This window comes from Lytechinus variegatus, chromosome 10 (genome assembly GCF_018143015.1).
Source record: "Lytechinus variegatus isolate NC3 chromosome 10, Lvar_3.0, whole genome shotgun sequence".
In the NCBI taxonomy this organism is placed as follows: domain Eukaryota; kingdom Metazoa; phylum Echinodermata; class Echinoidea; order Temnopleuroida; family Toxopneustidae; genus Lytechinus; species Lytechinus variegatus.
In genome coordinates, this window is record NC_054749.1 from 21190764 (window position 1) to 21218219 (window position 27456).

General features: G+C 37.3%; 1 protein-coding gene across 2 annotated transcripts; it reads right to left on the bottom strand.

The window, feature by feature from the left end:
• Window positions 1-27180, bottom strand: LOC121422214 (centrosomal protein of 95 kDa-like). Of its 2 annotated transcripts, XM_041617122.1 has the most exons (21): window positions 27091-27180; window positions 24471-24556; window positions 24000-24125; window positions 21851-22075; window positions 20749-20839; window positions 19276-19412; window positions 18694-18842; window positions 17478-17694; window positions 16648-16852; window positions 13835-14558; window positions 13177-13289; window positions 12773-12978; window positions 11653-11909; window positions 10778-10973; window positions 5135-5304; window positions 4428-4502; window positions 3551-3703; window positions 2016-2149; window positions 1375-1459; window positions 625-687; window positions 1-473 (listed from the first exon to the last, which is right to left on the bottom strand). In XM_041617122.1, the coding sequence occupies exons 2-21, from the start codon at window positions 24517-24519 to the stop codon at window positions 372-374; spliced, it is 3477 nt and encodes a 1158-aa protein (XP_041473056.1). In that variant the 5' UTR covers window positions 24520-24556; window positions 27091-27180; the 3' UTR covers window positions 1-371. The 2 variants fall into 2 exon arrangements, with proteins under 2 accessions (XP_041473056.1, XP_041473055.1); XM_041617121.1 differs by having other exon boundaries at window positions 379-687.
• Between the last annotated feature and the right edge of the window lie 276 nt (window positions 27181-27456).

A 27456-nucleotide genomic window follows, 5' to 3' on the forward strand; every position in this document is an offset into this window, starting at 1 on the left:
CCTCGTCTCTTTAGAGCTGTTCCCTGGCATTCTCTGACCTTAGATAACGGATGTGCTCATCATAGCTGAGCCTTGTACTTAGCCATCTGTAGTTCGTGTTTCATCATGAAATGCAGACATTCATATTGGATGTGAACATCATAGCTAAGCCTTGTTCTTAGACATCTGTAGTTTGTGTTTCATCAGGAACTGCAGATATCCATATTGGATGTGATCATCATTGATGAGCCTTGTACTTAGCCATTTCTAGTTTGTGTTTCATCCCATCGGCTTCGAGCCGCCTGAAGTATTTAGCATCCTTGTCTCTGTAGAGCTGTTCCTGGTATTCTCTGACCTTAGGTAAGATGATGTACAGATATTGGATGTGATCATCATAGCTGAGCCTTGTACTTAGCCATCTGCAATTCGTGTTTCATCCTATCGGCCTCCCATTGCCTGAAGTATTCAGCATCCTTGTCTCTGTAGAGCTGTTCCTGGTATTCTCTGACCTTAGGTAAGATGTACAGATATTGGATGTGATCATCATAGCTGAGCCTTGTACTTAGCCATCTGCAGTTCGTGTTTCATCCTATCGGCCTCCAGCTGCCTGAAGTATTCAGCATCCTCGTCTCTGTAGAGCTGTTCCTGGTATTCTCTGATCTCTTTCTCCATCTTCCTCCTCATGTCAGACTTCAGTCGTTTCATGGCCTGCATGAAATAGGAGAGGAAGGAATGGTTATATCATAAGAGATAAACAAAACTTGTGATAAAGATAAAACAGTCATGGTGAGCATTCTAATTCTTTTTGAAAAAATGATCCACTACAAGGAATTGCTCTTATAATATCCTTATATTAAATCGGTGTGTTGGCTCAGTTGAAAGAGTGTCCATCACATGACCCGGAGGTCGGGAATTCAAGCCCAAGCCTGAATATACCAAAAGACTGTAAAACATGGGAGCTGCTGCTACCCTGCTTGGTGTGTTCAACCATTCAAAGGATTGAGCTACATTGATCTGGCACCTTACAGTGGCTGCCGGGTCCATGATCAATTCCCAAAAAGGAATTTTTGAATTAATTCTATTTCAGATTTAATTTCGAACAATAAAATATGGATTTTCATTTTTATATGCGATATGTTTTTCTCAGTGAGAGGGTCTATAAATACACAAGTCCTGATCAGGGCCTTTGTGCTGCAAGTTCAGACCACTTTCTTCGAGCAAAAAAGGTTTGAACAGCAACAATCAGCAACCCCTGATCTCCGGGTATGCCAACAATTTTTTTGATAAAACTTTGTAGTTTTAAAAAATTGGAAAATTGTTCAAAACATGTCATGAAATTACAGTTCTAAGGTACACTTTCTTGTTCTAAATCAATTGTTGCACATATATACTCACATTGGCCTGTGCTCTGTCTCTGACATTCACATCATGGCGTTCCTTGGCTATTGTTTCAGCAAGAAGGTTGAACTGATCACGATAGCTGGAAAATTATTTCATTAAGGAATTTTTCCATTTTACATAAATTATAAACAAACATATGAATTAAGAACACACTTAGGAACTATTATGCAATCAACCATCAATCAGAAAGATCAAGAGCTTTTAAATATCAAACTACAGCTTTAAATGAAGTATAAGAGTCATTTTTAAGTGTACAGTTTTGGAAACTTATGATCACTTAGATCTATGGAAAGCCACAACGGTTTTCCAAATCATTTTTATTCATTCATTTTTTTTATTAAAGCTTTTTGTGTACTTATTTGTCTTTTGTATTTCATTCATCTTTTCACTTCATTTAAGTTTGATTCAGTTTTCGCAACTATATGAAGAGAACATGTACAGCCTCAGAGGGTTTTTTTGATCCTCCTTGTTTGCTTTAGCTCGCGTTTGAATATGCAGATTTTGATAAACTATTAATACTAATATTTCATTGCAAAGTAAACTATTATATCAAATTATATCTATAAGCTCCACAGGATAAAGCACCTGACAAATCTCATTCATTACTATAATTATGACATTTTTTTAAAGGATACTAATTTTCAAGAGATTCTACTTCATCCTGTTGTTGTTTGGTAGTGTTCTCTCGTTTCTCCTTGGCGTATTCACGTAGCTCTCTGATCCTCATCTTCTGTATGGCCATGCCTTCCTCAAAGAGATGCTTGAATATCTGAAGCAAGTAGGAAAAGAGGGGGGGGACAAAAAGCTGGAATTAAAACAATTTTCAGTTGTGCCATCATTGCCACGAATGTTATCAATAAAATGGTTACCTCATACCTTGTGCAGCAAGTTTTTTCCCTTGAGATTACTGTGTAATTTTTTCATCAAGATTGTTTCCTCTCTGATTCCTACCATACTTGCGAGTAAAATTTGCAACTGAAAGCCTTTGTTTTGGGCAAAATATGCCATATGTTGGTGAGCTAGGTCTTAAATGTAAAAATGACAGTAAATAAAATTTTACATACCTTGAATATCAATCAATTTACACCTTGTATGTAAGGCAGGAGCTTAATAAAAGAATGCAGCATAAGACATCATTTACTATCCATCTATCGAAATTTGGATTGATTTATTATCAGTCTAAATACAGGTGCATAATAATTGACAGCCATAGGATAGGAAATGTAATTAGGTCATCAAGCTATGATTTGAGCCTAAACATTCTTAAATTCGAACTGCAATCTTAACCCTAATTCTCCCGGGGGGGGGGCCATAATGGCCCCCCCTCAACAATTTTCGCGATATATCTGCTGCGCGAAATTTTTTCACCTCGCAGCTCACTGACTTTTTACATTCAAGTCTCGCGCAAATTTTGAGACCAAAGTTGTGACACCCGGGTACGCGGTTACGACATTACGCAACATTATGCAAGTGCATGTCAGACCCAAAATTGCTCATAAACGTGATTTCATGTACAAATCCAATGCAAATTGCGTATTTAGCCAAAATTCATAAATGTATCATTATTTCTACTTTTACTGATTAAACTTAATTAATTTTGCCTTGTTTATGATCAGAATTATGTCTGGAACAATTTCCATTGAAAAAACAATAAAAAACAAAAAGTAAAAAAACAAAGAAATACATAAGAAATTCATAAAACAATAAAATACATGAGAAATTTATTTCCAAACCAAAGTTTTTTTGAATTACGATTGTTAAGAATGCTACAAAGAAAATTTTTACCAAAATTAGCATTCTAGGAGCTTTATTTAGTGAATTAGAGCAAAAAGTATGATTTATGCATAAATTAGCATAATTAATTCATATAAAATAAAATCTCATTATTTTGGAAAATTTTACCATACAGCCTTGTAGATTACATCGCACACTACCAGCGTGCAAATTTTTGCGTCGCTCGCGCGATCGGCGGCCGAGATCTTAAGGGGGGGCCATAATGGCCCCCCCGGGAATGACAAGAATCAAAATACCCCGGGAGATTTAGGGTTAATATCTCTACATTTACTACAGAGAGATGGTAATTTACACATTTCAATAAACAAATATTGTTAAAGCAGAAAATGCATAGGGTTTTCTCCTCATAATTTGTTTGAAAAATTCTCAATCTAACCTGTTCCTCCTTAGTTCTCCTCTTCAGGGCTCTGGATTTTGCTCTCACACGATACTCATCATAGTATCGTCTAGCCCGGGCATTCACCTGCCTCTGTTCCTTAGCTTTAGCCTGAAGAGCCCTCTCTTGATTGCGTCTTTCTTTGATATCTCGCTGTATTGCATTAAAAAAATAGACATTCAAAATGTCTTGTATGAAGAAGTAAATTGATGATAGAAAACTAGAAATTTGACGTGTAAAAGGACACAGATGCCCCCACTTAACGTGATCAGAATTTCATTCAATATGATTGAAGAAACTCGCATATATGAGAGTGACCTTTGACCTGCGGACTCCGAATTCAAACTTAGCCTGTATTCTGGTGTCATCTACCTACACACCCAATTTTTTTTTAATCTGTTGAATATTTCGTAAGTTATGCGGAGAGCAACTCACATAATTAATGAGCTGTGACCTTTGACCTGCGGACTCCAAATTTGAACTTGGCCTGTATTTTGGTGTCATCTACCTACACACCAACATTTTTTTCAATCCATTAAACATTTTTTCAAGTTATTGCGCGGAAACCAAGTGGGGGACGGACAGAGGCAACACTTAATGCCCCCTCTGTACTTCATCTGCGGGGGCATAATTACAATAATTTACATTATGCAGAACTTAATTGTATACTACCTCTACTATATATCTTTTGAACCATCAAATTCATTTAGAAAAGTTGGCTGATCATGCGATGTGAATACTGTGAAGCATGATCCATTCCATGTATCATCTACTTTTTTTCATGTTTTGACATATTGGTCTTCAAGTTATTCACAAGTCAATCCATGGGTAACATTTAACATGACTGTATCTTTGAGTTTCCTGTACCATGACTTACCAGTCTCTGATTATGGGCAAGTTCTTTCTTCATGATATTCACAAGGATTTCTTGTTTCCTCTCTGCTTCTTCAATCTACAAACAGAAAAGATACAAATAATATTACATAAAATTGTACTGCAAAATAAAATAGTTGCTGGACATACTGCAAATATCATTGTTTCATATTCACTATAATATACTTCTGTCTCCAGTTACGATGGCGACTCTCTCCTTTCCTGACTGTATAACTGCAGGAGACCCCACCAAAACATAACTTTCTAAATCTCCTACCAAGATATAAATACAGAGCTGCCAACCTGAAAAAGGAACATTTCAGTATTTTTGAAGCTGAAAATCAGTATTTCGGTGAGGAAATCAGTATTTTCAAAATATACCATAGGACCACACATACAACTATGGCAGCTCTGTAAATATCCACTAAGCACTAAATCTCTGGTGAATGACAAATTTGTAGACCCATTTTATAATTATCTTTTTCTTGAAATACTGAAAACAATGATTTGTATGACTAATCTGATCATTCTGTTTTATTGTTTTAGTGGCCAAAACATAGAGCTCTTTGTTAGCGCAGTGAAAGGAAAATGAGCTACATCAAATTATTATTGGATTGGATTTTGAAAAATGAATGAATACATTGATCAATTGCACAGTTCATTCTCATAAAAAATACAAGTCTGAACAGGCAGATAAAAAGATTATATTACCTTGGATTGTGTCTTAGGTTTCTTGTATTTCTGTGAGATAGCTGCCTTGGTAAGATGTTCCATGTGCTTCATCTGTTGGGCCCACATCCTCTGAGCGGTGTGAGGGGAGAGGTGAAGGAATGGGAACTCATGCATCAGGGTTGGTAGAAGGTCGTCATCACCAATCCGCACTGTAAATCATAACAATATAGAAATATAACACAGAGAGAGAGCAAGAAAAAAGATCTTATATTTGATTTACTGATGTCACAATTTCTTTCAGTTATATGAATGCAAATCAATAGGTTCTACTTAAATCAATCTGGCACTGCACAGCGGCTGCCAGGCCCACGATCAATTGGGCAAAACAAGTATTTCATTTCTGGTGTCTATTTCGGACAATAAAATATGGATTTTATTTTTAAATGATTGATTTTATTCACAAATTACCAGAATTTCAACTGAGATTACTTTACTAGAAGAGGATATCAAATTAATTTAATCAATTAAATTATAGGTTAACTGTATAGTAACTCTAGCAAGGGTGTTTGTTGATGTGAAATATCCTATCATACCACATAGTACACAGAGCAACTACCATTGGAAAAAAAAATAATTACATGTGATGGTACCCTACCATGTATCATCATATTCCAACTGTAATGCGGTTGTTATGTGAAAAATCAACAACATGTGTTGTACACAGAGTAACCATTATAAAAAAAACATGGTTCCCTTCCCTTGGCATTTTCCAATAACCTGGACTATCAACAGGCAATTCATTTTACAGGGCCAACTACATTTTTCAAATGGATATGTATGTATTATTATTTTGCATTGAATTATGTATTAACAATATCAAACAGATGCAATGATAGCCAAACTGAAGTAGTCACAGTAAATTATTTTTAGAACAAAAAAGGACCTTAACTTAGAGCAAATTGTTATATCAACAAAGTAAGTTTTGACATTGTTCAAACAAGCAGAATATTGTATATAGTGAAAAACTAGCTGAAAACCAATTTAACCAAGTAAGCTGAAAATCATTGACATGGATAAACATGTGCGGGTACGTGTTATATCACATATGGAAAGAAAATGGGGGAAAGGCCTCACAAAAGACTGAATGCCTTGCTTATTTTGCCGATTACTGAGTGATCACTCATTTTCTACCAGAATCATTTTGCACATATAATGTATTTGTACAGTGGTGTTCATTCTGTTGTATTCTGTGAAAATCAATTTTGTGATCATTACCACAACTGGATTTATCTTTAACACTGAGTGGTAAAATGTGAATGGGTTTTCTTCGTCTTTGCCAAATGCTGTGTATGAATAAAATTGATTTTTGCTTTATTTTCAGATTACTGCGCACCTTGCAATGAAAGAGTTCACATGAAAGGGTTGCTGAAATTACACACTGTATAAATTACAATTAATTGAATAGAAATAAATGGGTTGCATAAATTTATTCATTGAAATACACACCTTTTAATCAGCTATGATGATAAATGTGCAATGCAAGGAGTGCCATACTGGGTGTCATACCTGACCAGTGTTTCCACTATTCCTAAAATTCAGGAAATTTCGACTTTTTCCAGGAGAGGTTCGGGAAATGAAAATATTTCAGGAAATTTCAGGAAATCCGAAAATTACATTTAAACAACAAATGAACGTAGAATCTATCAATATTCAGGGTAAATTTAAACTTTTTACATCTATAAGTAGCTCAAAATTTTCTGCTCGCACTCCGCGCTCGCATTTTGTAATTTGTTCCTATTTGTTAAGAGGGCGTAAACAAAAAAATGCTAAATTCCTTGATTTTGGCTACCTACGCCAAATTTAGGCTCGCTGTATTATTGCCCGATTTTTGTTTAAAATCAAAACCTGAAAATTCCAGGAAATATCTATGAATTTCAGGAAATTTGGGATTCAGTTTCGGGAAATTTATTTTGGAGCTGTGGAAAAACTGTACCTGACAGACATGAGCACTATATAGGAATCCATTATTATTATTTTGATTATCATTACTAGTATCATTATCATCCTTAAGGAAAAAATAATTTAAGACTGAAAACAAAATTATAAAATCAGAGATGAAATTCTTGTGTGATTTGGATTTTTAAATGTTGATTTTACATAAAAAAACAACAACAATCAGTTGGACTCCCAGTCTCAGTGTTGAACGTGATCATGTAATCAGACAAGATTCAAAATTTGATTATGCATGCTACTTATATGCCTGACAATGATCTGAATAGTTTTGGGGTATCAAGGTCACAGAGGTCATTTTATACAAGAATACTAAATTCTCGCAAAATTTGGTTCGAGGTATCAACTTCAGAATTGGCCTTTGTATGTATATGGGAGGGAAGATGATTTGAGTAAATTGGGTGTCACAAGGTTATAGGTCAAAGTTCACAGATGCTCTTGTATACATGGAAATTGTGCATTCTTGCAATAAATGAAAAAAAATATATTTCAAACTTGATTTTGTATGCATATGGAATTGACAGTGATCTGATCAAATTTTGGATAAATGGGGCCAAAGGTCAATAATCACATAGGTTTATTGTATGCATGAATGTTTTCTATGATAATCTAAAGAACCATTTCATTGATCAAACTCAGTTAAGGCATACACATGACATGACAGTGACTGATCTAAACTGATTTTGGGTAAAATGGTCAATGATCATAGAGTTCATGCCTAATTGTCAAAATAATTTTAGATCCAAGAGATAAATTAGAATTAATCTTTGTTAATTAATGCATATGATAGTGATTGTGAGTAGGTTGTGAATTCTTTAAGTTAATTGTGCTATTGATTTCAGATCTGGCAATGGTGGAGGCATACATTTAGATTGCGCACAATCTAGAGTCAATCTAGTTTGACCTACAACTACCTGCTAACTGCTACAGTATTTTTCAATTTTATTTCATTTCAGGATATAGGAAATGAAGCCAGTGAAACTGTACGAGAAGACATACAGGCATATGAAGCTGCATCGGCAAAAGTCATGAAAAACAAGCATGTAGAAAATGGTGTACTTCAACTTCAAAGCACTTGCCCCCCCAACAGTATGGTGTATTCCATGCCAGCAAGAACTATTAAAGCGCTAGTGTGAAAAGGGGAATGGAGTCTGTGAAAAAACACATTAGGAGACCCAAACAACTTGCAAACGTTGCAAATAGGTGCAAACATGTTGCAAGCACTGCAGCAACATTGAAACACAAAGCAGATGACATATATCAAGAAATTTCAATCAAGTACCCAAAGACATATGAACTGTTTGAGAGAAATGGAAAGTTTTTCTTCATTTTCAGATTTGTCTTGGAAAGTTGAACTTATTTCCTGAAAGGGGATCTCTAGACAACAATGTGGAAATGCATTTGGTTACCAGAGAACACATGAAGGCTCTTGATAGGTCAAAAACACAACAGAAATCCATCATGCAATCGTTTTAAAAGCAAGGACGTCCAGAGTCAATGGGAACAGCTGTCATCACTGTATCATAAACATCTTAGTGTTTGGTTCATTAGTGGGACATGAGTCGGATGGAGATGCCCGTAGACGCAAGTTAATGGTCCAGATAGCGTTTAATCAATCAAACAACCATACTTTCAACCATCCAAATTTTTTATCAGAACCAGTAAAGGTGGAGGGAAAGCAGCAGGTAACTGGTCTGATGGATCAAGACTACATTCATAATGCTAAAAAGCTGATAAACCCACTAGACCACTCCAAACGGGTTCTAACAATGGGTGGCAACATGATCCACATGTCCCATGATGAACTGGTATTCCGTGTCAAAAATGCTGCATTACATGGACTTCGTAAGGGTGATGTTTGCCGGGACGATTGCAAGAACTGGGAGGCTGTCCAGCGCTGAGCTTTTCCAAAGGTTAGTGACTGTTTGATGTCACTAGTAGGATCGAAAGAAAAGCCTGTTTACACTTCAGGAACTGTTGCTTATTTGGATTTAATCTGGCATTACATCAAAATTTTCTACTAGTATTCAGCTTCACTATTTGATCGCATAGTATATATGCAGGATTTGTTGCAAACTTCTTGAGACTGTGGAGACAATGGATAATTCAATCACCACATCTGAATCTATCAGACAATTTCATCAGCAGAGAGACCTATATTGATATCTTTTTGAGTTGCCATTTTGCAATTCTCTTGGTAAAGGCAGCAAGGGACTTTGGTCCAGGGCATCCAGTGCTATTGCAAAGAACCGGCTCAGATGCTTGTGAAGACTTCTTTTCAGAGAATGGTTCATTTGTTATGAACAAACACACGTATACATATGGGGACATGATAAAACAATCTTGGTGCCATGAACCGCCTGCAGGAAATCGGAAGTGACCCTTGTGGGCCAGTTATCAAGAATGCTCATATCAAACAAGAAAAAAATTGGCATAAGGGAAATCCTGTACCAGATCCATAAAATGCTCCAGACCTTCATGGACCATCCTACAGATGAGAAGATAACATCTGCATGGGATAAAGGACTACAATGGGACCAACAAAAGGTAGCAGACATGGACATGCACATTGAAGACAATAATGAGTGGTATATCAATTCTGCAAACTTGGTCCAGGATAAGGAAGAAGACCAGGGCAATGAGCTCGCTGGAGAGCTGGAAGATGAAAGCAGTGAGGAATCACAGAATGCTCAATGAGGTAGGCAAATTGTGTAAATGGTCCCTGGCATCAAAATACAAATTCACATGTTCTGAAAGTTTTATGCTTTAATACAGTACAATATTTCTATTCAAACACTTTTAAGGATGTGTGAATTTGTTAATATCTTTCATTGTATAATATTTCAATCTCTCCACCCATTTTCATCACTTTCCCTTCAATGACACCTAAATGTATGAGCACAAAGAATTCACTGCCTTATCACAATATTGATCATCGATTCAAGATTTTGGCAACTAAAATAGAATATTAATCTTTTAAATAAATGTGGGCATCCATTATAATCTTCTAGTCAGATGGACAGCCTGGCTCATTTGTATTCATGAAATTTCAAGTGCATCAGAATTGATAATCTGATAATTTCACAAAGTTCAGTTTATGTAACTGAACCAGATCGACGAGGATATAGTAATACTTAACCTTGGTTTTACAGACTTTCTCACGAAAGCAGTGTTTTACTGCACCTACTGTAATTTAGCTTTAATTTAGGCTAAAAGATGGCTATTCAAAGTGGCTAAAAGAGGTTTCCCTGAGAGTAATCATGTTGGCCTTACTTTCAACAACTTCCAAAATGGAATCTATACCAGTACTGTTGTATTAATTTAACATGCAGTCATCAGTATGGTATCAAATTAATCAATTTCGATATTTACGCCACTTAGGGTATCAAATTAGGGGATTTTCCATGTTTACGCCACTTAGGGCTGCTTTTCTCATGGGTTACGCCATTTATGGTTGCAAATTAAGTTAATGTAGCTACGCCATTTAGGGTGCATTTCTGAGGTTGTCGGACACGGGTGGGTAGCAGTCCATGCGGAGAGTGACCACCCCCCCCCCCCCCCGGAATCTCTGGCAAAGAAATCTATATTTGTGTTTCTTTTTTATGTCACTGACACTCTTTTTCCTTTCATACTATTCAGTCATCACAAGTAATCAATAATAACAGAACTTACGTGGACGCTCTAGACCAAGCTGAGAGCTTGTCGGGCTGGAAGATGCTGCACGCTTGCGCTTGGAAGCTGGAGTCGGCTTTGTGGATCTTGAGGGTCGTCTGCTGCCCTCTGTAGATGGCACAGGTGCAGTGTATTTCTTGGCTGGCCTGTATTGTGTGGTCTTGGGTTTGCCATGAAGGGCTTTGTAATCTTCATCCTGTTTGGGTCAAAAAGAGCCAGAAGAAAGGAGATCAAAGTTGAAATAATTAAATCAAATTTTTTCCAGCACAACACAAGTTTACGAGTTACACAAGATCACTTTTCAAACAAATAAAGGAACTACTAGTATTCAAGCTCCATTAAACGCATTGATGTGGGAATTTATAAAAGCTATAAAAACTTGTATTGTAAGCATTGGAACGGCTATTATTAGGTTAAACTTTCCACTATGATCATGCTTTAGGTAATGTTTACCAATACCATCAAACATCCAAACTGCCAGCCTTGATAAATATGGATAAAACGATCATCAATATTCTGCACAAAGAAAACAGAAGGATGAAAATGTTTCTTTTTCCTAAATAACAAGACTACTTGCACATAAGAACTTGGGTCGAAAATCAGACATGGGCATTCACCTCTATCTCAGTGTTCAACATGTCAAAATCCTGTAGTCAAATCTAGAAGAGCATTATATGTATGAAGTGTCTATGCGCCATGGACATCAGGGCAGAGGATTATCTGTTGTTTTTTGAGGGGATGCAACAAAAGATGTCCCTCCCAAAAACAAAAGATAAACCTCTGCGCTGATGCCCATGCAATGTGTGATATAATTTATTTCAATCACTAATACTTCCAACATGAACTTTGTGGTAAAATGGACTCGTCTTACTCACCAGTTGTTTTGTGACCCTCTTGCGGCGAGTGACCTGCTGTTTTACTCCTCTCTTGACCTCGCGCAGGTTGTCTTCATACGTGTATCGAAGCACATCCTTCATCTTAGCCTGATGGCTGGCCTCATCTGCTAGCTGACGCCGCACTTTACCCAGGAGGCCCTTTGCATCTCGGTTCATGGCATCTTCAAATTGCACCCTGAGCGGTTCACGCCTCTGGGGAAGGGACTTGGGAAGTAGCACGCTGCGTTGTCTGTGGCCTGTAGATATTCAATCGTATGAATCCATGGATTAAAGGTTATCTCACTGTGGGACATTTCCCTCATGATGGACAAATTGAACTGTCTTTATTAAGATTTACTTTGGTGTTCTGAGGAAGACTTGTCATTCAAGGTGGCTGGCCTCATCTGCTAGGAACCATTCAAGGAACCCTCCTCAGGGGATATGTGTTCCAAATAAGATAAAGACTTCATTGTGGTAACTAAAACAGGGTAGCATGGCTCAGCAGTTAATTGAAATCAAAGTTTCCATGGAAGTTACCATAATGGCAAAGCTTGATGGGGGCCCTGTAAAGGGTTCAGGTGCAAATCATACTTGAAGGAGTTGTCCTCTTATGCAATTAATGTACGAATCTTTACATCCATAATTTTGTAGAATGGTTCTCAATTGTCCTCTCGCTTTAAACAGGGATGAAAATTATCTTGTTACAATTTCCTTGAATAAACAGGATAAGGTTGTAATAGAGATTTGATCCAAAACATGATAAGAATTCAGTTTGTTCTTAGGTTTAGGGGTGGGGAAGATTTAAGATTCTTGATGTGAGGATTTTGCATAGAAGCAATCATAATTTCAGGAAATATAGGCAAAAGGGGGGCAAAGACAAGGATCTGACTTAAACATTATTCCTAATCGGTCCCTGTCTCATAAAGACTTACAATCATGGAAACTACCATTGAAAACTTAAAGCTTAAATACTCTCGAGCTGATTAACATGGTAGTTATCCTGATTGCAAACTTACCGTCATTAGTCTTTTTTGGTCTACTGGTAACATCTAACACAAAACCAAAATAGGGATGATTGTCCACTCTACATCAATTATTACATGTTTAATCTTTCTCTTACTTTTATCGCCATGCTCTTTCATTTTCTTCACAGCACCAGTCTTCTTCCTAGTCCTGAGATCATAAGAATGAGCCTCTTCTTCCTTCTCTTCTTCTTCTGAGTCAGTCCTTGATTGATCTTCTCTTTCTGGTCTGGTGTACCCAGTGAGATGACTATAGGATGGGCCTGTCATGTCATTTTCTTCATCATCACTCTCTCTGCTGAATCTGAAGGGGGAGGAAGGGAGAGGGAGATAGATAGAATAAGTATAGGTATAACAATGAGACAGGATAGTGCATATGGAATTTAGGGAGTAAGAGAAATACTTCACCATAACAACTGGGTAAACTACTTGAATCATAAATTTCATACCCTATCTAAGGTTTTTAAACCACCTGACCAAAACGACCAATAGTTTACCTTACCTAAACCTTTGAGAAGGACGTTCTTCATCAGAACCTTCTGCAGGGAAACTTTGTCTTTCTTCATCTTCAAAAGCAACTCGTCGTCTCCTGGCAACCTTTCTCCTCATGAAACTCTATTAATTGGAAACAAAAACATTGAACCCTTTTAAAGTAAACCTCTTTCACCACAGAACAGTCTTTTCATATTTTCAAGTAATAAATGTGGTTATTTGTTACAGGAAATAAAAAGGAAGGCTTTTATGATTAGAAATGAAAATGTGAATGTGAAAGGTGATTCTTTCTATTGTTAAAAATTAACCTTTACAAAGTTGGGATGAGATTTGATCTGATTATAAACTTGACATTTCTTACTAAGTCACATGCAAATTTGCTCCAAAACTTGACATTTTGTTTCCATAGGACATGAAATTACAATGGACAAATTTTCCTACAGTTTCAAAATTCATAATTAACCTGCATTACAAAGTTTTCTATTTTCCTCCAAATGTTATGAAAAACTATCAACTAATTATTAAGCAACTCAGTGCAATGAGAAGGGACCAACAGTGGATGGATGAAGGGAACGAACAGGTGCAACACTTAATGCTGCCTTCAGACATCACCACCTCAGTCATAAAGTGCCCAATTTCTATGGTAAAAGATGACTTATTATTCCTACCCTGTCATAAGAGTCTTCTTCATCAGCCCCCAAAGAGGAGTCTTCTCGACCCCTCTCCCTTTTCTCTTGATCCAAACTCCTTCTTGCACTCCTCCTTAATCTTGAAGCGACTCCTGGGGACTGTCTGATACTGCTCACATCACTAGTCATAGATGGTATTGTTGTCCTGGAGTATGGTGGCAACATGGCTGGATACCTATCTTGTTCTGTTGTCGACGACACTTCTTGGCGGGGTGGTGAGTCACTGTACCTTCCGGTAGCAGATGAAAAGTGATGATGCGGTAGTCGAGTAGGGTATCTCTCCATTTCTGCTGAAGAAGCCACTTCTTGTCCAGTTGGTGCATCCATGTATCTCCTAGCTCCAGGAGATGCCTTATCCAGCGGGAGCTTTGCTGGGTACGACTCCGCTATTGCTGCACCGGAATGCCTTCTAGAAGCTGTAGAACCTTGATCCACGTTCGCACCATCATGCTTCCGCCTCAACTCGACTGGATATCTTGTCCGAACCGACTTTGCAGGAGACCCCCTAACTGGTGGTGAGTGTGCATGCCTCACCCTGGTCTTTGAATCAGGCTGTGGCAGTTTGGCAGGGTACCTTGCCTCCTTGCCATGAGGTGTAAGCGGTTGCCCAGCTGACATCAGCGGCACCCTTGGTCCATGCCCTTCTGATGAGGTGAATCTTGGTGATCTACGCTGGGAGGGCTTTTGATCTTTGGAGGACGAGCTGTGGGACACAAGGTGAAGAAAGCAATATAATTTAATACAAGTGGAATGCCTCTGGCCGTCTCACCTGCATCACGCGGTTCAATATAGCAGCAGTGCTGACTTTGAATACTACTCTAACTCACACAAGATGTTCAGTGATACATGGTTACTCTTATGTCCACTTTTTATGAACTAGACCAATAAACTTACAGAGATATGATGGTTATTCAACAAAAAAACCCAACATGGCCAAAGTTCATTGACCTTTCATGACCTTTGACCTTGATCATGTGAACTGAAACTCAAACAGGATGTTCAGTGATACTTGATTACTCTTATACATGTAGAAGTTTCATGAATCAGATCCATAAACTTTCAAAGTTATGATGGTAATTCAACAGATACACCCAATTCGGCCAAGGTTCATTGACCTTTGACCTTGGTCATGTGACCTGAAACGCACACAGGATGTTCAGTGATACTTGATTACTCTAATGTCCAAGTTTAATGAACTAGACCAATAAACTTTCAAAGTTATGATGGTAATTCAACAGATACCCCCGATTCGGCCAAAGTTCATTGACCCTAAATGACCTTTGACCTTAATAATCATGAGACCTGAAACTTGCACAAAATATTCAGTGATACTTGATTACTCTAATGTCCAAGTTTCATGAATCAGATCCATAAACTTTCAAAGTTATGATGGGAATTCAACAGATATCCCCAATTCAGCCAAAGTTCATTGACCCTAAATGACCTTTGACCTTGGTCATGTGACGTGAAACTCATGCAGGATGTTCAGTGATACTTGATTAACCTTATGTCCAAGTTTCATGAACTAGGTCCATATATTTTCTAAGTTATGATGACATTTCAAAAACTTAACCTCAGGTTAAGATTTCGATGTTGATTCCTCCAACATGGTCTAAGTTCATTGACCCAAAATGACCTTTGACCTTGGTCATGTGACATGAAACTCTAATAGGATGTTCAGTAATACTTGATTAACCTTATGGCCAAGTTTTATTAACTAGGTCCATATACTTTCTAAGTTATGACATCATTTCAAAAACTTAACCTCAGGTTAAGATTTGATGTTGACGCCGCCGCCGTCGGAAAAGCGGCGCCTATAGTCTCACTCTGCTTCGCAGGTGAGACAAAAACTATCATATCTAATCCAATCAAAAGGTGATTTGATATAGTGCCTTTTCCTTTCCGTTACAAAGTGCTGCGCACACACTACTCCATGTTTGGGCCACTAAAAAAATAATTCATAACATGAAAGAAGTTGAAACATTAAAGCAGGGTGCTTCATTACTTCTTAGAAGCACTTGCCCAGTCGGGCAAGTAAATTTTTAGATAGTTGGAATATACTTGCCCAAAAATCTATTCCACTTGCCTGAAAAAATCATTGAAAAAAATTTTGCCTCTCCAAAAAAAAGCTCTGCACTTTTATAAACCATTGACCTTTTTCTCTCTTTTGACATGAACTGATCTACTTTTTAATTGCACTTCTTTTTCCAAAGTAATTTTATCTTGCCTGCCATGACCAAAATTAGGGTCAATATATCATATCAACCCTAATTTTGGTCATTCTACTGTGAGACTATTGCTTGCCCAATTCGGGCAAGTAGTTTTGGTCTTTACTTCAAAACACTTGCCCGACTCTAACTTTTTCTTGCCCCGGCCAATAGGGCAAGTGCTAATGTAGCACCCCGAATTAAAGCAAAGAAGTGATTGAAGTTGACGTGAAGAGGTTTCATGGTCTGAAGGATATGTTCCTTGTTGGGGAATCTCTTTGGGTCCCTTCAGAAAGACTTGCTATACTCTACCCACAAACCAAACATGTTCAAAAATAAAATAGTTTGGAAAGCATTATGAATGTCATCGTGCCTAAGCACACATGGACTCGATTGTGTGATCGATATGCCCTATGCAAGAAAGGTTCATTATCATTATTATTATTGCTGAAATATTTCCGAGAAGTGCGGACAAGTCTGAATTCAATGCATGAAGTAAAATAAATCTGTAATGGACTTGTAAAGAAGCATCACCAACATACATATACCAAGCACAGAAGAGGAATACCTAAAAAAGTTTCCTACCCAGATTTGTCACGTCCCAATGCAGACTCCAGTTTGTTCTCTTGCTGTGGAGTCCTATGTCGAGAACCCGAATGTAATGGAGCTGAGGTTGCTGTGGCCTGCGGTGTAAGGCGGAGAGACCTGCGAGGTTGATCAATAGCAGTTTCTGGAATGTAGCCTTTGGTGGTTGAGGACTCAGTATGAACGGTTGTCGTCGCAGGTTTTCCTATGGCGAGGATTGAAGTTGGAAACCTTAATGTTTTTAACATTGTACAGAAAAGGTTGTCATTGGAATTAAACATGAAGGACGACAGACATGGAAACACCTTTCCTATAAATAACCTGGCATATTAGAAAATGAGTAAATGAGGCAAGATCTTTTTAGAAAATTTTGAAGTTTTGTACCCATGACTCATTTGTGAAAACAAAATATCACTTTATTCTTACAGGCAATCTTATCTTTTTCTTTTCTACATTGTAAAGAATATAATGGCTCATGACTGATTCAAGAAAAAACAATCACAATAAAATAAACATACTTTTTTCCTTTCAATATCGTTAGGTATATGTATTTGCAGATATGAATATGGTGAACAAGCATACATGCACTTGATTAACTTTCTTTCATCCCCAAGCTAATGATTTGATCACTCATGAACAACAAATCGTAAAGCATGTGTGGTAATATTTTCAAGCAAAGTAGAGTGTTATGAAAGAAATACATGTAAGTGATGTGTCAACTGCTATCGTACAATGATACCAAACACAAATCTTGCTGTTAGAAACACATAATAGTTGGAGACATATATGTATAATTGTGACCTTTGCAGATTACATGTGAGTAATCAAACCTGTCTGATAGCCTCTGCTTCTCTCCAACCCACTGAACTCATCTCCTAGACTCCCCAACAGGCTGTTGTATGGTGACATCTTCTCTGCCATGAAGGCCTTAGTATGGGCTGGCCGTGAGCGGATGGTGCTGGCGGCTGGTTTGGAGGCTGGTGATGGAGAGGATGCTGTACTGGGTGCCTTGGGCCAGGTTATAGTGGAAAAAGAACCACTCATTGGCTGTAAGCAAACAAACAAATAGAAAAACAAACAAATTGTCCATAACGGTACTGTAAACAAGATTTTTTTGTTCAAGCTTGGCAAGCCTACCAAAAGCGGATAATCTCCAAATTTTGTTGTGTCCCCTACTTGACAAAGGCAGTAAATGAAGTCAGATTGGATTACACAGCATCAGCTTTACATCCTCGCTATCGACAACAAATGTTAGGAAGAACATCGCTAATCAAATGCGATGTAAAGATATATATCTTTTGTTTGTTTGTATTTATTTCCATATAAAAAGATAAAATATATACATGATCTATTTAACATAACATACAGATGGAGGATGGCCCATTTCAGAGGTATCAATAAGATACCACTGTTCTTCCATGGGGTCCTTAAAACATAAATACATGCATATAAAACAAATATACAAAATATACACAAAACTTAATCAAATGCATGAAAAGAATGAAAATCTCTTAACTTTGACAAACCTATCATGAAATGTACTTATATCATTTATTTTATGTTTTTAAATCTTTGTACTTATCACACATAAAGAAGAAAAACAGTTTTTGAACTTGTTGATCTATGGATTTCTATTTGTGTGCTTTATATCTATAGTGGTGCTCAAATGTTAGTGAACCCCAACAGAAAGTTAACATATTTAAAGGGTTCAAGTTCTGCCATTTTTTAGATATGGCTCGCCGAACCTTGGTGTTGTTGTCTACATTCAACACTCGGCATGGAGGAGTACATTTTGTGGGGGGTTCACTAACTTTTGAGCACAACTGTAAATCACAAATAATCCATTGGAAATGAGACACAAAGATCAATTTCAACTTATAAACAGAAAAGAAGTCACAAAGAAATCATTCACATGCAAGGAAGACAGAAGAATGAGAAAGAGATAAGAATAATAATAACCTTACACTACAAAACCACTTTTAAAAAGGGACAAAACTTTTTTTAAATTAAACACATCTAAAACTTATGAGAGTTCAATGATCTTACATCTTGTGCAGACATAGTGGTATCCTTGAGTGTGGTATCGGTAAGCTCTGAGAGACGCCCTTCTGAGATACCATAGCTACTAAACATCTCGGACAGACCTGATTTCTGATAGGTTGAATTTAAATCCCTGCTCTTATCATGTTTCACAGCTAGACATCATGAAATTGTGAAGAGAAAAGAGGAAGCATTAAGACAAAGGCATTATAAATATGACTACATTACAACATAAAACAAGAAAAAGTAAAAGGACATGAAATATTGAAGGCCAAGGAGTAGGCATCCAAAGGCCTGGCCTTTGATTAGTGTAAATCCTGAAAATATATCATCTGGAGAGTTTTATAGAACTTAAATGAAATTTCATCAGATATAAATCTTACTACACAAGGCTCTTCATTTTCAAATAACCTTGCCAAATTGTTTTTCCTCATTTTGCATTAATGTATGTGCTGACCTATGACCACGGCATAACATATGTCCCAGACACCTATATAATTGTTTTCTTCATCACATTACCAATATTGCTCTATTGGCATCCCTATAGACATCAATCTTCAAACGAAGCAGAATGGAAATCATATTTACCCGTATGTTTGCTTCTGTAACTGGCAGATTCCTCCCCAAGTCTAATAAGCTCTGCCGTGGAGTTGCTCCCTTCTGATAGCTCCTCTACATCAGGGCGGGGTGAGATGCTACTTGGAAGAGAAATACTTTCAAGGGATCTGGATTATGAAATAAAGAAAACAGAAATTTCTCCTCACGTTGCTTCTCTGTAAGAATTTTTTGCTTAAATTTGACATAAAATGCAAAGTACCGGTATTGAATTTTATATCAAATAGTAAAAAAAAATTTCTCTATTCTAATTTTCAAATTATCAATATCAATGGAGAATTTGATGACAGCAAATTACCACAGCCTTCCCTTCCTAGGGGTTTTTACAAAGCAGGGGAGCATTTCGTGAAACAAATAGGCAGTTATTCTTCACTAAAAAAGATTAGAAGCTACTGAAATCCCCAGATCTAATTGGCTCAAAACAAACTAGTTGCTTCATGAGACACTCCCCTTGAATATCGATTGTATACATGTATACCAAAAAAAATTCTTAATGTTTTAGGGCACAAGTTACATTGCATAGGAAGAAAATATCCTCTTCTGACAAATAAAGAAATTTGCCTTAACATATGTTTGCTGTAAGAATGTTAATAATCTACATATAGATTTGAATTTCAGATTAACAAATATTTCACTAAATTTGAAACTAAATCCAGGTTCTGAAAACTACTGCAGCAAAAGAATTGCATGCAGAATGGAATTTCAAAAACACGTGGAATATTCTGAATCGCATTAAGAACAAAGCTTAAAGGTCAAGTCCACCTCAGAAAAATTTTCATTTGAATCAAAAGAGAAAAATCAGAAAAGCACAATGCTGAAAATTTCATCAAAATCGGATGTAAAAATAAAAAAGATATGACATTTCAAAGTTTCGCTTATTTTTAACAAAATAGTTATATGAACGAACCAGTTACATCTAAATGAGAGAGTTGATGATGTCACTCACTCACTATTTCTTTTGTTTTTTTATTGTTTGAATTCTACAATATTTCAATTTTTACGAATTTGATGATTAGGACCTCCTTGCCTGAAGCACAAAATGTTAAAATAATGGAATTCCATGTGTCCAGGGAGGAATGAAACTTCATTTCATATGACAATGACAAGAAAATAAAAATATTTCATATAATAAAATACAAAAGTGAGTAATGTCATCACTTCCCTCATTTGCATACCGACCGAGATGTGCATATAACTGTTTTGTGAATGAAGCGAAACTTTAAAATATCATAACTTTCTTATTTTACATCCGATTTCTGATGAAATTTTCAGTGTTATGCTTGTTGAATTTTTCTCTTTTTATTCAAATCAAGTTTTTGTTGGGGTGGACTAGTCCTTTAAGAACCCAACAATGCATTTTGCATGAATTGAAGTTACATCTCCTTCCTACAACAACTCCCTGATCAAACTAAAAAATCAAAGTGTGAATTGTAATGTGTAATGTACCTTGTTTTGATAATAGACCTGTCTCTTGTCTGTCGCCTGGAGGAACGTTCTTTCTCTGAATGGCAGCTCACTTCTTGAAGAGGCTGGAAGTCTGAATGAATTAACAGAAATATTGTCCATTATCCATGGTAAAGCCATCACTTTGCATTCCATTCAACCCAACATTGCAGTTTATCATGAAGGAGACTACATATTAGGCAAATTTAGAGACTATCACTGCCATATTCATAATCATAAAAAGAACAAAACAAACACCAAAAACAAATCAAGAATGAAAATTGATGGTAAATATCTATGATATAAATGTGCATTTTCACGATGGTTCATTGCTAATAATCAGAGCATATGAATGCCCTGGTAAATATAAAGAAAGGATAACATAACTAGTAAAATAGGAACTCCCAAATTATGTGCTTACACTAGATGCGATGCAAGATCGTTAGGTAAAATTTACTGTACAGACTAGCAACCAATAAGGTGTGCAGACAATTAAGACAAAATCATGGATTTTTTTTTTAAATTTGTCCATACTACACAATGATCAGTCAAAATCTTATAGCAAAGGATCATCATCGCCTAGGTCCCCCCTCCCCACTCTTAGGCAGAGGGTTAGCAGGTAAATGAATGCTGCAAAAAAGATGGAGTCTAGAAATGAGTAAAATTGGCTAGACAGGGATGATAGAAATAAAACAGTACCTCTCATTTACTAGAAATATAATAAAAGGTGCGATAGCCCAGTCGGTAGAGTGGGGGTTTCAGATTCCGTTGACCTGGGTTCGATTCCCACTTGGTGCGCTAGGGCATTTTGATAAGGCATTTATCCTCATTACCAGGTCCCTTGGAGAGGACCTTAAGCCTTCAGTCCTCTGGTTGCTTGCTTACAAACATTCATGCTTTCTTAGCAATTCAATCAAGTGAAAAATCACCACCATTACCATTACCATATTTCAATAATACAATACTTCAATATTTGGGGGACAAAATATTTTTTATGAACCAATTGTGGTTCTGAATTATCTGAAGAAAACGAAAGAGACAAAATTCTAGAGCTGATGGAATTTTGTGTACCACACCGAAAGGAATCTAAGGAATATGATTATACCGTCAATCTCACTGGACGTCTCGCTACCGATCTGTTCCATGACATAATCAACTAGGCCTTCAAGGATCTCTAGGAGATACTGGATGGAGACAATATCACAGTCAACGATGGCTTGACCAGTGATGTGGGAAAGATCACAATGAAGGACATCCCTGGACAGGCTATCAATCACGCACTGGACATTGTGAATTTCGTCCTCTCGGGTAACTGGACTCTGAATGATATCTGATAATGCAATGCACAAGAACATGGTAATGTCAAATTTTAGTAGAGAATTGCACTAGCTTTGTTCAATGAAATTGATTAGTAATGAAATATGGTTAACAAAATTGTATCATCTTTGTGTATTTAATCAGCTTCTTTTTGCACTCTATATAATACAAACAGAATATTACACAGTTACACTTTTAGTCTACAAAAGCTGACTTTCCATGAAAGGTCAAGGTCAAAACAATTGTCAGACCAGATAATGGAATAGATACCTCTTCTAACTTAAAGCCCCAGTCACATATAGACACGGATCCTCACGGATCAACACGGCAATGCCGGCATGATCCGGGGAGGTCCGGGATAGTTTTGCCCCGGATGACTGTAAACACGGCATCAACACGGCAGCTTCACACGGATCTACACGGACCATGCCGGCAGAGCACGTCGTCAACACGGACCAACACGTCAGCAACACGGACCAACCCGTCAGCTACACGGACCAACACGTCAGCAACACGGACCAACACGTCAGCGACAAGGACCAACACGGACCAACACGGACCAACACGTCAGCTACACGGACCAACACGTCAGCTACACGGACCAACACGTCAGCTACACGGACCAACACGTCAGCAACACGGACCAACACGTCAGCTACACGGACCAACACGTCAGCTCAAGGACCAACACGGCAGCTATATTGACCAGCACGGCAAATGAAAATCTGTTCATAACAATGAGCTGATATTTATCTAATTATTTATTTATTTATCTATTTGTTCATTTTTTCTCATCCTTGTCGCAAAATTATCATGTTGTGTTTAAAAATATATCAAAACTTCCTTAACCAGTAAAAACGCAGTTTTTTATACAACACAGTTTACTGTTTTAACAGTAGTTGTTAAATGTTAAGTACTTTAAATCTTGAACGACAAATGTAATTTCGATTTGATTTGATATCACTTCATTGAAATCACAATAAAGGAAAGAAATTTACAAAGTCTATACAAAACATAATAACAATTAAGATAGGCCCAGGTTATGACGCATATTACTGTCGATGCAGGGCAGTAGCATAAAACTTAATGTACAATTTCGATGTAACAGGTACATAACATATACATATAAAATATATATTTAAAAATGAAATGTGAAATAATAATAACAGACAAAGTAGTGGGTAAATATTAGGAAAAAAGAAAAAAAAAATTATTCATACATGCACTAAGTTTACAAATATTAGGTTGGGGCCAATCTCCAAAGCGTAAGAAAATATCCTGAATCATTTAATCATCCACTTGAATAAATTAAGCATGTTTGTGTCAACTGTTTACTAACTACTGAAAAGTTCATAAAGTAAATAGCGCTGTAATATTTTGATGGGGAAAAAAGAACACGGACTGCCAAGGATACTCCAGGCAGCCACACGGACCTACACGGCAGCTACACGGCAGCCACACGGACCTACACGGACCATCCCGGATGGCTTTGCCAACACGGCAGTCCACGGATGACGCCGGATGTTTTTGACAGTCAAAAACTGCCGTGTTGGCCTCCCGGACGTTCAAGGACCAACACGGACCACCCCGGACCTCCAAGGATGCCCAAGGCGCCAACACGGATCTCTCCCCGGACCACCCCGGATCAGATCCGGGATGGTCCGGGCTCTATATGTGACTGGGGCTTAAAGAGGCCACTGTGTGTGTTGGGAAGAGGGGGAGGTAACACAGTTCTTGGGGGATCCCGAGTGTATTATCAGTATAAATGGTATTAAATAATCTTTACCCCCAAATATATGCAAATGAAAATGTGGAAACGATTGTTTTTTTTTATATTATAAACACATTTTCTTTTAATTTATAAAAGGGGCAGTCACAGCCCGCCGCCCCCCCCCCCCCTTATACCACTAAGCCAGTAAATCTAAAATACTTGTTACCTTTGAGTCTATCTCCCAGGATCCCCTCATACAGAGTGACAAATGATGATGGCTCACATTCAGACAGACTTCTCACTGGAGCGATGTGAAACTTCTGGAACAGTTCATTGGCGAGAGCAACAAACCCTGTCGGAATAAAAAAAAATCATATGTGGAAAATATCAATAGCAGTAAAAAGCTACAGATGGGATTGCAGTGCTCGTGCCCAAGGCAATCCATATGATTGAATGCCTATGGGCTTGCATGCTACAGATTGATCACTGCGCATTGGTATTATGTTTTTACTTTGATATGTTACAAGAAGGCGGTGTGAACTTTTTAAAAATTTCCTTTATTCATAAAATCCACATTCAAGCTATCATTTATTATTATTATTGCAGGTCCTTGCAAGGAAATTTCCCATTTTACCATAGAATAAAATGCTAAATCAATGTTCCATGATACAAATAAGTAAAGAAAGTAAAAACATACCATCTTTATGGGAGCCTGATTCAGAGGAACCGTTCCTGGAACGAGGCATCACTTTAGCAGCAGCACAGTTTTATAAAATGAAATATCTGTAAAAACAATACCAATTTATGACAAATAATATTAAATATAAATATAAGAAAAAAAGGTTGCAGTTTCATTAGGTGTGCAAATAACATGATCAGTCATCTGCGAGTAAGGATAATATTTGTTTTGACTACGTCTTTTAAACAAATGATGAGTAGGTTTAATAACAAGTCCACTGGCATACTGCCCGTCTTGTAAGAAATAATAAAATGGCGGAACTGCCAACCAAGACCTGTAAAGAGAGATAAAAAATAATGTCCTCCTCATACAGGGTTCTTACACTTCCTTAAAAATAAGAATTTCAGTACAGAATTGAATAAAAGCATGGAAAATGTAATGGAAGTTACATTTTATCATTAAAAAATATATATCATTAAATCAGAGATAGTTTTGGAGGGAGTTCATTTCAAATTTGCATTAGGGGGGAATTCAAGGACGTTTAAGGCCTGGGAAATGAAAAAGCAAAACCTAGGACTTTGCAGGTTTCCAAGGACCCATGAGAACCCAGTGCTTGTTCAATCATAGTAATTAATGAATCATTTTTTTTAAATACCGGTACTAATCAAAATACAACTCGGCACCTAACAAGCCTAATTTTTCTTATTGCTTGACTTTTCCAGTTCCACTCCCACCATCCATCAGAAGAATCAGCACACCACGAACATTCCTGAGAATTTTGCCCTAGATCTACTACATAACTAGGCCTGTAGAAGCATGCGGCCAATATGGGAGACTCTCTCCAATAGGGTAGACAATCTCCCATATTGGAGACTAGACCAAAAGCTTCGGGCGCTTTTATATTGGTTGTTCTATAGAATTCTGTTGGCTCCACTCACAAATTACAAGGAGAAAAAAAAGTTTCAAAAATGTTTAAAAATTCCTCGAAACAGATCGCTGCCAGCTGTCTAATTGGAGACATGCTTTACAAAAGAAAAAAAGAAACAACATCAACCAAAATTTTATGTCAGCTCATTGAGGTCAAAAGCCAATTTGATGTGTGTAGAATCTATACCGTGAATTTTTAAAGTAGACGGTGTAATTTTTCATGAGGATGATGAGGAATCTGCTTATCACTTTCCATTTGCCGCCAAGGCCAAGGTAATCTTTTTGCAGCAAATTTAAACAAAGGAAATTGCATGATTGGTCTGCCAAACTGGAGACTGTCTCTGAAAAAAAACTAGGCCCTACCCTAATTAACTTACAATTATTCTAAAATGTAAATAGATCTAATCTCCCTGCCCTGGCCAGGCCAGGCGCATATTTTTTTTACATGAGAGTTCTGCTATACTTGCAATAAAATTCAAGAAAACTGGTGGTGAATGAGTGCCGCCGGGGCAAATTTAGATTGCTGAGCTAGCTGAGCCCATTAGTTCAGTGGCTGAGCCTGACATGCATATTGACTGAGCTATACAAACGTGCATGAATGCACATAGGCTAGTTGCTGTCTGTGTCAGTTAAGCATCATGTTAGCAAGAGCATCAGTTTCACCACTTTGGTTTATGTTTTTGTGAATTTCTTTCCCCCGTCTCTCCTTGATCTTTTCTATCGTGCCTTTCTTCGTTTTCTATTTTGTTTATTTCACTCTTTTCTCTTTCCTCTCACAACTTGTGTAATTCCTGTTATCTTCTAATTACTAATATTTCTTTAGTTTTTCTTTTCTCTTCTATCACCTCTTCTTATCTCTTCTATCACCTTTGTTTTCCCCCATCTCCCCTTGTAGTACGTACTTACTCTTTTAATTCCTGTTTTCTTTTTCCTTTCAATAAATCCCTCCCATGCACTGTTTGTCCTTCAACTTTTCCCCTGCTCTTACCTTACTGAAGAAAGTATTTGTCTCTTCAGTCTCTCACCTGTTTTTACCTTATCTTCATTTTTCCTTCAGTCTATCTCCTCTTTCCCATCCTTGTTTCTCTCCAATCTTTTCCTTTTGTATTTCTTTGTTTTCCCTTCCAATTCCATCTACAATATTTTCATGTTTTCCCTTTTTTATATTGTTATAATTATCGCACTGTAATCCCCAATCCCTGGCTTTCGTATCATGCTAATTTTGCTACAACCTGACATGTATGCCTACGTGCTGACGAGTTAAACTCATTCACCACCGGCACCACACCGGTTTTGTTGAATTTTATCGTGAGAATGCAAATGGCAAAACTCAAGTAAAAAAATAAGCCTAACAACAACATACAACACTAAACAATACATTACAAACGTTAGGCCAGCCGCGCCAAGGCCAAGCTAGCGCTAGCTCCACATCAAGATCAAGAAATCATGGCAAAATCATTTTTAATTCAGCACACACATGCACAAAAAAACAACAATGCATTACATAAAACGAACTCAGTATAAAACTGCCACTAGAAGTTGTCAAGGGGACTGACGCGAGATGAAGTATCTGGGACTATTCATTGATTTGTTTTAAAAACGAAGACGGACAGTGGATCTCTACAAAAAAAACTGTAATTCATAAGAGAAAATAGCGCAAAAGGAATATGCAACACCATATAAAGGATAAGATATAATGATAAGATCTTACTTTTGCATCTGCCTCTAAGTTAGACAGCGAAACTACAAGAACCCAAGACTTAAATTTGAGTTAAAACAACTGCTTCTCAGAATTTCTCGAATTTGGCGACCAACGAACGTAGAGGGCGTTGCGAGATACCCGATTATATTCTGTTCGTGATAACAAAAATGTAAAAAGTGCATGTGATCAGGGGGGCCACTTCCATTGACGAGTGGATACCATATGCGCGACCATGCCTGGGGTCTCGAAAAGCACCCTAAATACGTAATTTCCATATTCTGAAAATATTAACAAGAAAAGTGGGAACAAACGATACTCTTAGCAAATATGAACCCCTAAACAAGTACAGGAATATTTTATTGTTATGTCACGGGT